The sequence below is a fragment of the Dendrobates tinctorius genome, unplaced genomic scaffold (assembly GCF_039654945.1).
Source record: "Dendrobates tinctorius isolate UK_male_01 unplaced genomic scaffold, ASM3965494v1 ptg000056l, whole genome shotgun sequence".
NCBI classification, from domain to species: Eukaryota; Metazoa; Chordata; class Amphibia; order Anura; family Dendrobatidae; genus Dendrobates; species Dendrobates tinctorius.
Genome location: NW_027361724.1, coordinates 14,895,491 through 14,911,958, shown reverse-complemented (window position 1 = coordinate 14,911,958; position 16,468 = coordinate 14,895,491). Strand labels below are relative to the sequence as shown.

Sequence of the window (16,468 nt, the reverse complement as noted above, 5' to 3'; positions counted from 1 at the left end):
TAGGAACCACTATATAACCTCAGAGTTGTGACTTGCACAGCCGCGATCCTGTCCATCAGCTGTGCATGCGCTGGCATCAGGGGGCAGCAGATGTGCATATACGTAGGGGAATATAACAATGTTCTGACAATATTTTTATGACTCTATTGTGTTTTCGAAAACACTTTTTAGTAATTATTACTTGTAATTATATGCTCAAGATAATGAAACTATAAAGAACACAGATGGTCCTTACCGGAGCAACCTTACACAGGACATCGAGTGGTGTTTTGTCTCTTAGGATATCAGAGTGACCGTCTGTCAACACTAGGGCCACTCTCTTATCAGATGCAAACCGTTTCAGTAGGTTATCTTTTGTAAAAGCAAGTGCCTCTCCTGTCCAGGTGCCTCCGGCTATCCATCCCAAATTCTTTATTGCCCTATAGAAAAGAAAATGTTGAAATGTAGCAAAAACTGGAAATAGTAGTTTACACATTGAAAATAAATTGGGTCTCACTATCGAGATGCATAAGGAACTGTATCATCCTCTACAATTACAATATTTTGTAAAGTAAGTTACAATTAAATATATATCTCGAGTTTTATGGCTTCAAACTATATAAAGTGTTTGTACTGCGTATCACTCACTCCTTCAGCTGTCCAATAGTGTTGATGTTGGGGTCTCCCATGGCTACAGATTCTTGAGTATTTCCATGACTGTATTGCACCACTCCAACTCGAGATTCCCCAGCGTCAAACTGTAATTAGAGAAAAATAGAGAATGTTGTCAGCTATGGAAACAGTATACAACAAGCACATGAAGTTTACATTATGACGGTAAATTAGGTAATAGTGAAAAGATGGAAACTTTGCTACTCTAGTATGCTATAGTGAGAGCATGGAAACACTAATATTGTTAATTACACAGGTAGATAAAAGGAATTTCCAGGAGCATAAATACTTTTGCAAGAAACCAATCGATTCACAGTGAATTCAATTTGAAGGACTTATAAAATTCCGCAAAAGAAGTTTGAGACAAATTTTATGCAGCGCAAAAACTGTGCAGGGTATTGTAGCCAGTCCTCTAACCTTGACATGTTCATCTCTGCTCAGTCGATCAATGACTTTTATGATAAACTCCTTGGCTGTCTGGAAATTAGTGGCTCCAATACTCTCAGAACTGTCAACCACGAAGAGGACATCAATAGGACCACAGGTGCATTCTGCAGGAGACATGTAGACAGCATAATTCACATTACCATGACTATAAACTTTGATAACAGTCAATTGATGATGAAAAGGTAAGTACAGTGTAAGAGCGTCACTGGTAATGTGCTGGAGGGGAAATATGTTTCACTGAGATTATTAGCTTCAGTGATATCAACCTGGAAATTTGCTCCAGCATGTTATATGCCGAGAGGGGGTTAATCGGTCATGACAGGGCCAGGTTTATTGTGAACAGCTAAAGAGTTGGGAGGGAAGTCTGTTCACCATATCTCCACCCTAGGGTTTGGTCCAAGAGGTAAAAGTGAATTCTCTGGACTTAATGGTTGTGTTGTGTGTGTTCTGAAGAAGAACTAACCTAAAGAGCTGAGTTCTTGCTTAAAAGAGCTGGACTCTTATTTCTGAGTGGGTGGACCCCACAGTTTTATGGATTGTAATGTATGCTATTTATCTAGGTCAACAAGACTGAGTATGTCTATTTTGTTTTGGACTGATTTATGGGGCATGTTTTTAATAAACCAGCTGAAGAATTAAATAAGAAGCATTTCTTTGACTACCTCACTAAGCAGCAGAGCCAATCTACCACAACAGCTTACCCTCTGTCAGATAATGAACATCAGGCGCAAATTCCGTAAGGGGAAGGGGCTGGTTCTCCATGAGAAATAGGATACAATTATTATGTACAATGACAATAGGTAAAAGAGCAGAGTAGCACATCTAACTAATCTGAAGGACAGATTGTGTACTTGTAAAGTATTTTTAGATGTTAGTATTAAGAGAGTACAATGCCCACATTCAGCAACACGAAAAAGCAAGGGTCGAGGAAATCAATGAAATATGGATGTAGAATGAAGGATATCAACGCATACTTACCGCAGCAAGCTGAAAAAGAAAGACAGAAAGTTAAAAGGCAGTGAGTCATAAATAAATGAAACATCAAAGATCCAGATGATAACAAACAGGCCGGCTATCAAGTAGACATGAAATAAGCACAACTACATAAGGAGATTGACTTTTTGCACTTTGCATGACAGTTCTTACTGAGAATGCTCAACATCAGAGGGAAAAATGGACATCTGAGGAACATTATGTTAAGTCAAAGAACCTTTAACATATCTTTTCAGCTAAACATGTCCAAATTAATTGGGATGATGACTTCATCCTGTAATTTGCAAACAGTTTTAAAGGCTAGCAATATACTTTGTCGATGAATCCAATTAATGATGGATTGCCTTTTATTGGTTGTGATACTGACAGATGTCTACATAAACTTGAAAATGATCACTGGTTTTAGCAACCAAAAAAAAGCCAAACAAGCACAGAACTTCAATGAGTCCTGATGGAGTTTTTTGGCAACAGGAGAGGCTTCCAGATCACTGTTCCTCATTAAATGTCTGGAAACCAGAGGGTCACTTCAACTTGACTGGAGAACAATGGATTCAAACAATAATAATGACCATTTCTTATGATGCAATGACCTGTAAGCTACATACCTAACTGGATACATAAAGCAAAACAACATGTACAATGTAGGTCAATAACACATCAAATGTTATGTTTTACCCAAAATAAATTCTACAAGTTGAATTTAACTAGCTAATTCAGACCTTGCAAAACCAAGGAAGACTTTTCCAATTTTCTTGGTCAAATATTTTCCATGGCATAAATTAAGAGTCCTGACCAGATAGGGGCCATACTTAGCTTTTTAAGCACTTCAATTGATAATATTGACTAAATATCAACATATGAAAAGTAGAGCCAGGACTTTTTTCTGGTTGGGAATGGTTATTTTCTGGTTTAGGACTGGCAACAATGAATATATTATGATACCGCTTAGAAAACTAGCCTTTCCTTCAAGTTGTTTTTATAACGTCCAGCTACTGTAGATTATAGTAAAAAGCTTCTACATTAGATATTAGAAGAGTTATCATCATAAAGTACTCAGTGTTTATAACTTTTCCACAGATTTTGGACAACTACTTTTTATTCCTTTTCAAGCAACATGCAATTTCCGATCACGCATTTATCAAATCTAAACAGTAGACTAACGACAGTGGGTATTCACCATTGATTTAGGATTAATAATGCTCATGATTTGTGGTCACAAATTCATGATGTAAATAGTTATAACTTTTTCAGGAACATAATTATTCATGTGTTCTTTATTTTTACCAGCTAAATGTGTATGCAAAGAATATAAAATACTTACAACACATTTTCATGATAATGTCCAGAATTTCACACTCCTGTGGATAAAACAGTGAAATGGAGTTTACATTGTAAGTAAATGTATAAAGCAGTCATCCAGTAAAAATTTCTAACTTTGGACAGTTTCCAACCTCCTAGTTTGGATTCAGCATGAGTCACTTGGAATATATGTTTCATATGTCGTACCACTTTTTTGTACGAAATCTCCTAATGCCAGCAACTGGCACAGCAAAAGTTTACATACCAAGTCAAAGTGGTTGTTGCAATTTACTGGAAGTTTGGTTACCACCGCCAGCATTCACAAAATCTGTTTGTATTGGTTAAATCATTGAACAGAAAAATGATGATAAAAGATAAATCAGTAAGACTGAAAAAGCCAAACATAACTTACATCTGGGCCTGGTGGGCCTGGAGGTCCAGGGGGTCCCTACAAGTAAAGGTCAAAGAGTTAATAGAAAAAAAAGTTAACTTTTTAAAAATTATGTAGTTATTAGATCTCAATATGAGATTATTAAACAATACTAAAAAATATTGACAAAGTAATTGTTAATGGGACCTTAATTAGAAAATATTCATACGCATATTTTTAACTTACAGGTGGTCCTTCTGGGCCTCGGTAGCCTTTTCCTCCTTTGGGCCCAAGTGTCCCTGGCACAAGATTCTGAAATAAGAAAACATTTTCTTGTTGTCGTTATATTTTACAGTTCACAACTACAGAAATCTTATATCTTTTAAATCCGGCACATTGGCAAAATTCATCCAAATAAGATGTATAGTGTGGATGGAAAAGGCAGGGAACAGAGGAAGTGAAGGAAAAGAGGAGGAACAAAGATGGTACAGAAAACATAATGGAAAACTGTGAAACCAAATTGTACCACCATGATGCTAGTGCCTGGTGGCAATGGGTGGCAGTGGCACCTAGACACTATTGTTTAGAAGTAGGTAATGTGCAGGCATGCTTAATAAGCAGAATGATCATTTCTACTGCATAACTAACTCATCAATATCATAGTAGAAGAATTAAGTTTCATGCATATAAACTCAACATTCCAATCCAAAACAGATGCCAATTCAGTTATTCAATTGTCATACTCACATCTACACCAGGCTCCCCAGGATCACCCTCATCTCCTTTAGGTCCAGGATATCCTTTTGTTCCCTTTAGGAGATAGAATTAGGAGGTTGGGTATACAATGTTTGATTCTCTGGCACAACTTTCAAAAATAGGACATGAGCTTAGAGTGATTGTTGTACACATAAGCTTACATTTGTGCCACGGTCACCTCGAGCCCCAGGGTATCCCTAGAAAAAAATATGAAAATATCATTAACAAATCTTTGGCTTTTCTTACCATTTCAAGCATTCGTTTCTGTAAAAATAAATGACTACTTTAAGTTGTAATTTGAAAATTGATTGACGTGGTGTCCAAATTTGAGCCAAAGCTAATTAATCACTGGCTCACTCTTGTTGGTGACCTAGTTAGGCTATACAATCATTGAGCCAGAGATACAGAAAATACTATAAATTTGAGAAATATTCTTACCTGAAAACCTGGAAAACCATCTGTACCATTCCCAGGGAGGCCATCTTCACCCTAAGGACAGAATCTATTAGTCTACAAAAATGATATAATTTAACCCTAAAATACACTTTTAACCTAGAAGGTGTCCTCAACTGAAGTAATAATAATGTCACAATAAATATTAAATGTGAAAAAGCCTTTAACAATATGAATACTTTATAATTTCTATAGTGCCAAGATATTCCACAGCAATTTACATTTCCGAGTAACATGTACAAACAATATCCGACATTATACAGTAGAGTAACAATTCAATAAGGCATTAGGATCCTCAGCTGTCAGCGTTAGAAAGGCTGGTTATCAAGAATAGTGGGGTCCCACGCTGTTTATTTAACTATTTAAATAAATAATTTTCAAAAACGGCATGGGGTCCCCCCCCATTTTTGACAACTAGTCTTGCTAAAGCAGACAGCTGGACAGCTGGGGGCTGATATTCTCAGTCTAGTAAAGGGCCATGTATATTGCCCCCCAGCCTAAAAATATCAGCCCACAGATGCACAGAAAGGGCACATCTATTAGATGCTCCAATTCTGGCGCTTTGCCTGGCTTTTTCCACTTGCTCTGTAGGGGTGGCAAGTGGGGTTCATATTTGAGGGGATGATGTCACCTTTGTATTGTCTGGCGACATCAAGCCTACAGATTCATAATGGAGAGGTATCTATAAGACACCTATCCATTACTAATCCTACAGTTACATTGTAAATAAACACACGGGAACAAAACACATGTTTCCTTTTTTATTTAAAAATAACAAACACAGTTATACTCATCTAATGCCCATTCCATTGAATCCCTTGTCTTCTGTAATAAAAAAATGTAACAAACAACAATATCCCTCACCTGTCAGACATTCTTTCCCATGCGTAATCCATGTCTGGAGAGTAATAGTTTTCAACCTGGACAGTGCCAAGATGCGACCGTCCAGACTGAGAACCACTGGTGAATGAGCTGTTTCAAGTGCAGGATCAGTGAACAGCAGAGACCTCAACAAGGTTACCGCAAGTCACTGAGGATGCGTTCCCAGCCGGACCAATGAACTGCGGTGACCTCCCTGCTAGCACAGTGAGAAAAAGTCTCACGTGCAGAGCTGAGTTCACTGCAGTGAAATTCTCCGAGTGAACTGTGGTGAATTCACCTCTCACGATGTTTAGGTCACCGCAGTTCAGGGGTCTGGCTAGGAATCCAGCCTCTGTGACCTTCGGTAACCACGATCACAACACCACTGCTCACTGATGCTGTGCTCGCAGCAGCTCATTTACCAGTGGTTCTCAGTCTGGGCGGTCATATTTTGGCACTGTCCAGGTTGAAAACTAGTAATCCCCAAACAGTGGGACAGAACGTCGGACAGGTGAGGGATATTGTTGTTTTTTACTTTTGTTTTATTACAGGATACGAGGGATTCAATGGAATGGGCGTTAAGTGAGTACAACTGTGTTTGCTATTTTTAATTAAAGGAAAAGTGTGTTTTGTTTTTATTTCACATAAAAGACTTTGTACTTGCTGTGTGTTTATTTACAATATAAATATAGGACTAGTAATGGATAGACATCTTTTAAACATTACTCTGGGCTTGATGTCACCAGAGAATACAAAGGTGACATTAACCCCACAAATATGAACTCTACTTGCCACCACTACATGGCAAGTGGGAAGAGGAGGGCAAAGCGCCAGAATTGGCACATCTAATAGATGTTCCTTTTGTGGGCAGCTATGGGCTGATATTTTTAGGCTGAGGGGCCAATATACATGAACCCTTGCCAGCCTGAGAATACCAGCCCCAAGCTGTCTGCTTTAGCAAGGCTGGTTGTTAAAAAATGCAGGGGAATGCACACCATTTTCTAAATTATTTAAATAATTCATAACACAGCATGGGGACCCCTTTAATCTAAATAACCAGCCTTGCTAATGCTGACAGCTGAGGGTTGAACTCCGAAGCTCTCAGTTTTGCTTGGCTGGTTATCAAAATACAGGGGACCCACCCCATTTTATTTTTTTATTATTTATTTAGAGTGCAGGCATTGGCTGATGAATACTCCCATCAGTCGCCGCCCGCTCTAGCTGTTATTGGACAGCGTGGGAATTGCAGTTGTCTGACCGACGGTAATGATTTTACTGCCAATCAGAAGCCATGTTTGCCACGCTGTCATTGCCGTGCTGTCATGCACATGACAGCATGACAAACACCCAATGTTCGAGGGGCTGAACCTGAACAGTAACACGGACTTCCTGGTGAAGTCCGTGTTCCGTGTCCATACCCAAACAGTAGGTGTTTGGTATGGATGCCGAACTTTACTGTTCAGGTTCACCCATCTCTAATTACACTCTTTAAGGAAATAGGGATAACAGAAAAAAAGTGCTTGTATTGTTTGGTCAAGCCATGATTATAATAAATAAAGGTATTCTTGAAGAGTTGCATGAACCAGTCATTAGCCAATATATGTATAAGTACATTTACAAAGTGTTGTCAGGTGCATGAAGTATATGGGAACAGATGGTAGAAATGGTTAGATTCTGAAGAAAGTTAGGAAGGGATAACTTAGAAACATTAGCTAAGTCAGGTGATGTGATAGGTTTGCCTAAAAGATGTATTTTTATGGCATGATTAAAACTATGTACACTTGGAATTAATTGGATTGTCTGAGGAAGTACATTCCAGTGAACAGGTGCAGCACAATAAAAGTTTTGTAGATGACAATGGGAGATTTACATTATGTTTGTTATTTTTTAAACATCAGTAGAATGAAGAGCATGGGTAGAGTCCTAGATACAAAAGTAGGAGGAGATTTAGTGTGATGCAGAACTGTGGAGATTTTTGTGGTGAGAGTGATAAGTTTGTGTTGTATTCTGTAGATGATGGGCAACTAGTACAATGACTGGAATAGTATGAAGGCATCAGTATAGCAGCTGGATATAAATAAATATGACTTTTTCCCTAGTGTATACTACCTAAGTAACAAGTTCTATACGTAAAGGTCATGATAACATTAGTGCCACCAATGCACAATATCTCTATCAGTTGGTGTCCTCTCTCGGGAAATTTTGCAGTTTGATTTTGAAATTCCTCAGTTCCATGAACATGGCTGTATGTTTTATTCTTTTAAAACTGCCAGTATCTATATATATAATTGTCTTATCATGTCTGTCTGTAACCGAAATCCTGTGTCGCTGATTTGTCGCGGCAGTTAGGCCGTGACCAATATGCGACAGTCGCTTAGTCGTCGTGGCAACACGGCTGCATCGCTTATTGTACAGGCACATTACAGCCATTAAAGGCATCACTGCTGAGTCGCTCATTACACAGGCACAGTCCTGTACATATACAATACATTAGGTAAGAGTAGAACAGTGACTGCAGCTCTGGGTGTAACAGGAGTCCATTAGGTAACAGCAGAACAGTGACTGCAGATCTGGGTGTAACTAGAGTACAATACATTAGGTAAGAGCAGAAAAGTGACTGCAGCTCCGGGAGTAACTGGAGTACAATACATTAGGTAAGATCTGAACAGTGACTGCAACTCTGGGAGTAACTGGAGTACAATACATTAGGTAACAGCAGAACAGTGAATGCAGTTCTGGGTGTAACTGGAGTACAATACATTAGGTAACAGCAGAACAGTGACTGCAGATCTGGGTGTAACTGGAGTACACTACATTAGGTAACAGCAGAACAGTGACTGCAGCTCTGGGTGTAACAGGAGTACATTAGGTAACAGGAGAACAGTGACTGCAGATCTGGGTGTAACTGGAGTACAATACATTAGGTAACAGCCGAACAGTGACTGCAGCTCTGGGTGCAACTTGAGTACAATACATTTGGCAAGATCTGAACAGTGACTGCAGCTCTGGCTGTAACAAAAGTATAATACATTAGGTAGAAGCAGAACAGTGACTGCAGCTCTGGGTGTAACTGGAGTACGTATTTGTATAGAAGTCCAGCTCACCCACGTCTGACCTCACCGCACCTAAGACTCGGATCTGGCCCTGCCCTGGCCGCACAGCAATAATGAAAGAAGAAGCGATCCAGCTGAGTGCTCTGGTGATTTATTGAATGCTGTTCAAACAACAGAACGTTGTTTACGCGTTTCTGGCTAGACACCCTTAATGATTAAGGGCGTCTAGCCAGAAACGCGTAAACAACGTTCTGTTGTTTGAACAGCATTCAATAAATCACCAGGGCACTCAGCTGGATCGCTTCTTCTTTCATTATTGTAACTGGAGTACACTACATTAGGTAACAGCAGAACAGTGACTGCAGTTCTGGGTGTAACAGGAGTACAATAGGTAACAGGAGAACAGTAACTGCAGATCTGGGTGTAACTGGAGTACAATATATTAGGTAACAGCCGAACAGTGACTGCAGCTCCGGGTGTAACTTGAGTACAATACATTTGGTAAAATCTGAACAGTGACTGCAGCTCTGGCTGTAACAAAAGTATAATACATTAGGTAGAAGCAGAACAGTGACTGCAGCTCTGGGTGTAACTGGAGTACAAAACATTAGGTAACAGCAGAACAGTGACTGCAGTTCTGGCTGTAACTGGAGTACAATACATTAGGTAACAGCAGAACAGTGACAGCAGCTCCGGGTGTAACAGGAGTATAATACACTAGATGGTGGCCCAATTCTATCACATCGGGTATTTTAGAGTCTCTGTTAAAAAAAAAAAATAGTGATATACTCACCTTCTGACGGCCCCCGGACTCTGTCCCTCCTCTCACCACGCGCCCGGCATCTTCTGGTTCCAGTAATGCTTAGCGAGAAGGGCTGAAGATGACGTCACTCTCGCGAGAGCGCAACGTCATCAGCGGTGTTTCGCGCAAAGCATTACTGGAACCAGAAGATGCCAGGAGCGTGGAGAGGAGAGAAAGAGTCCGGGGGCCGTCGGAAGGTGAGTATATAACTATTTTTTATTTTAACAGAGACTCTAGAATACCCGATGCGATAGAATCGTGCCACCATCTAGTTAATAATAATGATGCATGTAACTCATTACTGTTCTCTTTCAAATTACAATTTTGTAATTGTTATGATCTTCATTCATTTTATTTTTTGCTCCACAGCTGGGTTCATGTACAGTATATACATAAACATCCAAAGCCATGGCAAACTGCGATAGTAAAAACACCATCTGCATTATGTCAGGCTTAGGAACCTGACTATACATCCTTAGCGCTCCATAAACAATGCCACATTTCCATGAAAATTAGAATCCTAGCTGCAATGTTTTCAACATTTTCCATTAGATATTACTTTTCGCTTCTATTGTCCAGATAAGCCTCTGCACTAAGTACAATGTTGCTTAACAGAAACTTAATAACACTCCCATTCTACTCACACTTGCATAATTAACCATTTCCTCTTCATAATTGTGCACTTACCCTCTCGCCTGCCACTCCTTGCTCTCCAGGTAATCCTTTAGCTCCTCTTGGTCCTTTAGGCCCCTAAAGTAATAAAATTATAAAGCCAAAAATAAGAAGAAATGAAAGGAAAAACAGGATTTATGGCTAATGGAAAACAGAGGAGACACAGGAAACAGCTGCAAATGATTGCAGTTTAGTACATATGCTGGAGAAGTCCAGCGGGAATCAAAAGCAGCTCATCAAGTCTCATTCTGGACATTTGTCCCCAGAATTTTGTCTGGATCAGAACACGCAGCTCAGCACAATATGGAGGAGACACAGCATGGGACATGCAGCTACATATGGCATCAAGAGTCATGTTTATGACACCATCGCCTTTTCCCAACACAAAGCAATGCAAAAAAACATACGTTTTCAATAATTTCTTCAAAGTGTAAGCCTCTTCTGCAGATGGCAGACATTTTGTATGTCGAAAAAGTATTCCAAATATTGTAGTCTGTGGATTCACAAGGGACTGGTCACAGCATCATTTTGCTGACATCATTACATTTAAAGAAGTTTTCAGAAAATAGACATTAATGGCATTTTTTCAAATCTATGTCATCAATATCTAAAAAGTGAAGAAGACCTTTGCTCTTTAAGGCATCATACACATGGCCGTGTCACTTCCATGTATATTGACTCATTAGAGTTCACAAATGTCTGAACACCTGAGATGCATGAATGTTAAGTCAAAGTCAGATCTCTGGAATAAAATGTCCTTAAGGTCACGTTCACATGCTCAGTATTTGGCTTTTACTTCACCTCAGTGTTTGTAAGCCAAAACCAGGAGTGGGTGATAAATACAGAAGTGGTGGCGTGTTTCTATTATACACTTCCTCTGATTGTTCCACTCCCGGTATGGGCTAACAGATTCTAATGTAAAATACTGAACAAATACTGACCATGTGAACGTGGCCTTACAGTTGTATGCTCCTGAGTACCTCTTTAGTAATCTGCTTTATTTATTAAGAGGCAAATATCAGTTATCTCTGAATAGGTAAATCTGGAATGTTTGACAATTTAAAATTCCGACAAAGCAAAAAGTTTTGATAAAGTTAAATTTTTCAAGGTTCTATTTTTTCTTCATGAGACTATTTTTCTAATTTTTTTCTAATGTCTGCGGCCACAATTCATCAAAATGTTTACGCACGCGTAAAGCACTTTGAAAAGTGGAACTTTTTATTAGGAACAAAAAATTGCAACTTTTAGCGTTTTCACAGAAATTTCAAGCATCGCCGCCAAAATTAGCAGAGTTGAGAAGGAACCAGGGTGGGATGGGGAAAGTCTATGCCCACACAACAAAAAGTACCAACGTTTCTTATGCTTGAAATGTTATTCCAGTCTCTGACTGGAGTAACATTTCTGGTGAGGTGCACAGAGACTCACGCCACTAATAAGATGAGCTAAATTCATGAAGTGGATTGTGCTTTTTAATGAGCTCAACACATATTGCACACCCCTCATTAAGACTGGTGAAGGCAGTCATAATGAAATCGGGCCTATGTTTCTAAAAAAAAACAAAAACATATATCCAGTATAACATATACAGTACTTATAAATTGCAGGAAGTCTAATGTGCAAGCATAAGATTCCCCAACAATCAATTGAAGTGGTTGGCGAGACCATATCAGGGTCAAAAAACTGTATTGTATTAGTCCTAGGGTATCAAATTTTGCAAAAGAAATCATATAAGAACCCAGTAAAAGATATAAATTGGACTGTGGATCCGTTTGTTGATCACCAACCTGAGAACTCCTGTGTATGGGAGAGTTGGTGAAGGTAGCTATCTGCCGAACGATCAGCTATCTAAAGTATATGGGTACTTTATTGTTAAGACTGATGCCATTGTTGTTCCATATGAACATTTAATAATAATATACCCACCTCAGGACCGCTTGGCCCTTCATCTCCTCTGTATCCTTTTGGTCCTTGTGGTCCTGCGTCACCCTACAAAGCAATAACAAGCGATTCACAAACTTAAAATCACAACTGAAGAAAGCTTGAAAGTTTTAAGTGAGAAAAGGGAAACCCACAAGTCAGACTGATAAGATTGGGAAAGGCAAATTCTAAAGGCCCTTTTACATTTAGCGATGCACCAGCGATCCGACCAGCGATCCCACCCGGTCAGGATCGCTGGTGCATCGCTAAATGATCGCTAGTGAGCTTTCACACAGAAAGATCTCACAGTGATGCAGCAGCGACGCAGCGCATGATACTTACCATTCACACACAGCGATCCTGACGTCCTCCCGCCCGCGTCCAGCGTCGCTCGTCGTCACAGCAGGAAGCCCAGCAGGAAGCGCCCGACGAGAAATGGAGCCGGACATTCTCGCGCGATCAGCGATGGACAGCGGGGGAGCCGGTTGGAGGTAAGTATCACACATAGCGATATCGCTAGCAATATCGCTATAACGTCACAAAACCAGTGACGTTTTAGCGATATTGCTAGCGATATCGCTTAGTGTAAAACCCCCTTTACACTTCTCAGATTATCTAAAGTCTGACATCACACTCTAAAAGCAACACATATTAGTCAAGAGGTGAAAAGAAGATGTTGGAAAGGGCAAGGTTAGAGAAAAGTATGGGGTAAAAAAAAACTCTACAGAGTAATCAAAAAAAATGACAGTCTTTGAAAGACATAATAGTTCTTTATGAAGTTTTACCAGAATTGGTCGAAACTGAGGCTAAGACATACCAGCTGAGCTATCTACATCAGAAAAGATAGTGAGCAAATGGAAAATGTTTCCGCTCTTAAGAAAAAAAATCCTTGCTCCTTCCAAAATGAGAAAATAATAATACATCTCTGGTCAATGACTCATCTCCAAAAAATCTAGCACTGATAAATTTAAATATATGTTTTAGAAATACATTCAGGTCTCCTAGATCATTTGAGAGATCACTGTTTTTACTTTTAATATATGGATACATTGTGATTAGTTTTCTTTCTCCCAAAAGATGTAGCCCCAATTTTGATCTTTCTGTGCACTACAGCCCACTTTTTTGATTTACCAATCTGCTTCCATGTAGCTCAATCCCTTCCAATTCGCCTATGGACTTTTTGAACACTGGTGGCCAAAGCTGTACACAATACTCCATGTGTGGCCTGATTTGCACAGAGGGAAATCTATATTGTCATCACCTTGATGATGCATACTATGATTTGGCTTGGCAGCAGCTGCCTGGCACTTGTTGCTTTCATTAAGTTTACTATTCATTTCTATGCCGAGCCGTCTTCCACGTTAGTAATTTTTTCCCATTTAGTATGTAATGTTTACATTTGTTTTCCCATGCCAGTTGCATAACCAATGTGCGGCAGCTGAGAGTATACTGTATACTTAGCAGCTGTCATCAGTGCTCTGGTAACCAATTTCAATGTTTTTTTACAGTAATTTTTGTGTCTACACCATTTTTTCACCGAGATGACGATGTTCGAAATGAAAAGTAAGTCACACATTCCTGATGCTAGAAAACTGGTTTACATTTTATCAATGCTTTATCTTACATTACAACAACACATCCAGGAACATCTAACAATCTGTAGTACATCTACAAATGTAGCATTTCACAACATTCTCCAAAAATATGATAAAATGGCTCCTGTTACACAATTTAAACTGCAGTCCATCCGCCTAATCATGCGTCAGCACGGTCTGAGTCTGAAGAAGAACAGCTCCCAAGATCTGTTTAACCTAACAGAAGCTTTAATATAAGAACACATATGGTGAGCTGCTGGAGAAGGGATGTTACAGGAGAGGGAATAGATATTCTCTTCAGCTGACTGAACACAGAGGATTGAGGCTGAACAAAAAAGTCCTTTGCGCTCAGTAATAAGCGCAAAGGACTTTTTTTCTTCTCCTGTCACACACTTTTTCCAGCAGCTCTAGTACATATGCCTATGATACTGCTCCTGTCAGTTGAGACACAGGTCTCAGAAGCTGTGCTTCTTCAGACTGCAGTCTGTAATGACATGTGACTAGGAGGGGCTGCCATTTGAATTACATGATGGGGCCATTTTATTATATTCTTGGAGAAAGATTTCCAATATTAATAAACGCACATTTCAATTAATACTCTGTGCAACACACGAGTATGTTTTAATGGTGACTAACACAGTCCTAGTCCAAGTTAATTTTGCAATAAGAGTACAGTTGTTTTAAAGGAGCTCTCAATATAACATGCAGCAAAGGTGGAACTATAACTTTAACACAGGAAGCTTATTGGTTTGCAGAGCACAATGTAAACTTAAACTTCCATTCGTTACCCAGAGGAAGGGATTACTACTCACTAAACTTGAACTGTCTCTTTTGCTCATAGTCCACACCATGTAACAGGTATAGGTTCATTACTAGTCTCTCTGTCCACTACACACTCCAACTCTAGGTTGACACACACCCCATTCTGACCAGGCAATAACTCCCCAAATATCTCAGTCTTTTCCATTAGATCACTAGCTTATCTCAAGGAAGCTGTACTCCGTCCTACTGCACATCAACACACAGGCTCAAAAAGTTCTCTCTCGGACTGTGCTACTAGCCCAAAAGTTTGATATCTCACTGCCACAAACAAAACATAAGTTTGGGATTTTTTATGGTTCATTTTCAGGCAGAGTAAGATAAGTACCACAGAGTATTAAGCAATGATCTCTTATAATGTTCAATACAAAAGTCACAAAAGTTAACATACGGTACTTTTTCATAGTTTCTCAAGCTGGTGCAATGCCCATAAAATAGTACAAACTACTTCTGCCACCCATGCAAATGTCTTCAGTCAAAAAAGTATGCATGATTATTATTGGAAAACGAAAACTGTTTATTGTGCCAATGGTGACTCTTCCCCAACTTCCATCACCCCGGGCACATATCTCTTCATAATCAAAAAATGTATTTGTTAGATTACCATTAACCTCTACAGATTAGAAGCCCATTCTCTAAAATATGTGCAAAAAAAAGTTTTGACAGTGGCATCAAACAGCCAAGAGGCCTGTCCTCAGCTGAATCGCTTTCAATTTAACACAACCTTTTAGTAAGAGAAGGATGAAATTAATTCAAAAACAGTATATGTCTGCAATTCCATGGGGATACAAAACACACATCCGCTGTACTACAGTGGAAAACTGCCAGTTCTTGGACCGTCGGTAGCCACATCTGCCTTATTATCTGCTTAATTTCTCCTCCACTACATTGGTAATTGGAAGAACAAAGATGTTTTTCTGCCAATGTTTAAAATCACCTTAACATAAAAAAAAATTCATATGGAGGAAATAAGGTCAGAGAGAAAATATTCCAACAGGCACATCCACATTTTTATAGTACTGTAGTGGCATAGAATCCACATTTAAAATACTAGTAAACTATTCCAGAGATTTTGTCTGCTTTAGGCTATGTGCACACGTAGTTTTTAGGGTGTGCGGATTTTGGAGAGAAAACTGCAGGTAAATATCTGTGGTTTTGCCCTGCGGTTTTACACCTCATAATGGATGAGGTGTAAAACTGCAGCGTTTCTGCACCAAACAATTAACATGCTGCGGATAGTAAACCGCAGCAAAACCGTGCGGAAAAATCCGCAGCATGTGCACAGCGTTTTTTTTCCATTGGAAATAAAGGTACTGTACAACGCAGCAGAATCTGCTGCGTTTCCGTAGAGCCAAAACCGCTGCGGAAACGCAGCAGATTTCACTGCGTATGCACATACCCTTACACCACTAGGTAGGAATGCCAAAAGATTAAAACTGCTGCAAAATAAAAGTTTCAGAACTTTTTAAATCAGATTTTTGAAATAAATAATATGGGGCTTATTTAAAGAGAACCTATCACATTGTACATGTGTGGCACCCCTGAGGCTCAGTTGTCACAGAGGTACTGCACCTTCTCCCAAGGTGTGGTGCCCCATCATCCAGGTAAGTTGGAGGCTCCTGACCACGCTCCAACACTTGCACCCCACACAATAGAGTAGTTCAGCAAAACCACATTGCGGCTGCTTGCTTAGAGAGAAGCAGAGCACCTTACGTGGTTCCCTGCTTGGAACACTAAACGTGCTGGGAGGTGGGTGGAGTTGAGAATAGACATAAAAGAG

The 16,468-nt window shown here is 39.5% G+C and overlaps 1 protein-coding gene across 1 annotated transcript in view; it reads right to left on the bottom strand.

Annotated features, from left to right (window-relative positions):
• Positions 1-16,468, bottom strand: part of COL6A1 (collagen type VI alpha 1 chain) — a 92,024-nt gene that overhangs the window by 4,466 nt on the left and 71,090 nt on the right. The window contains exons 21-32 of the mRNA XM_073577517.1: positions 12,281-12,343; positions 10,373-10,435; positions 4,955-5,005; positions 4,678-4,713; positions 4,508-4,570; positions 4,007-4,072; positions 3,803-3,838; positions 3,413-3,449; positions 2,077-2,085; positions 1,069-1,202; positions 628-737; positions 236-419 (exon numbers count right to left, since the gene is read on the bottom strand). Coding sequence (XP_073433618.1) covers positions 236-419; positions 628-737; positions 1,069-1,202; positions 2,077-2,085; positions 3,413-3,449; positions 3,803-3,838; positions 4,007-4,072; positions 4,508-4,570; positions 4,678-4,713; positions 4,955-5,005; positions 10,373-10,435; positions 12,281-12,343 — 852 coding nt within the window. The remainder of the gene's footprint in view (positions 1-235; positions 420-627; positions 738-1,068; positions 1,203-2,076; positions 2,086-3,412; positions 3,450-3,802; positions 3,839-4,006; positions 4,073-4,507; positions 4,571-4,677; positions 4,714-4,954; positions 5,006-10,372; positions 10,436-12,280; positions 12,344-16,468) is intronic.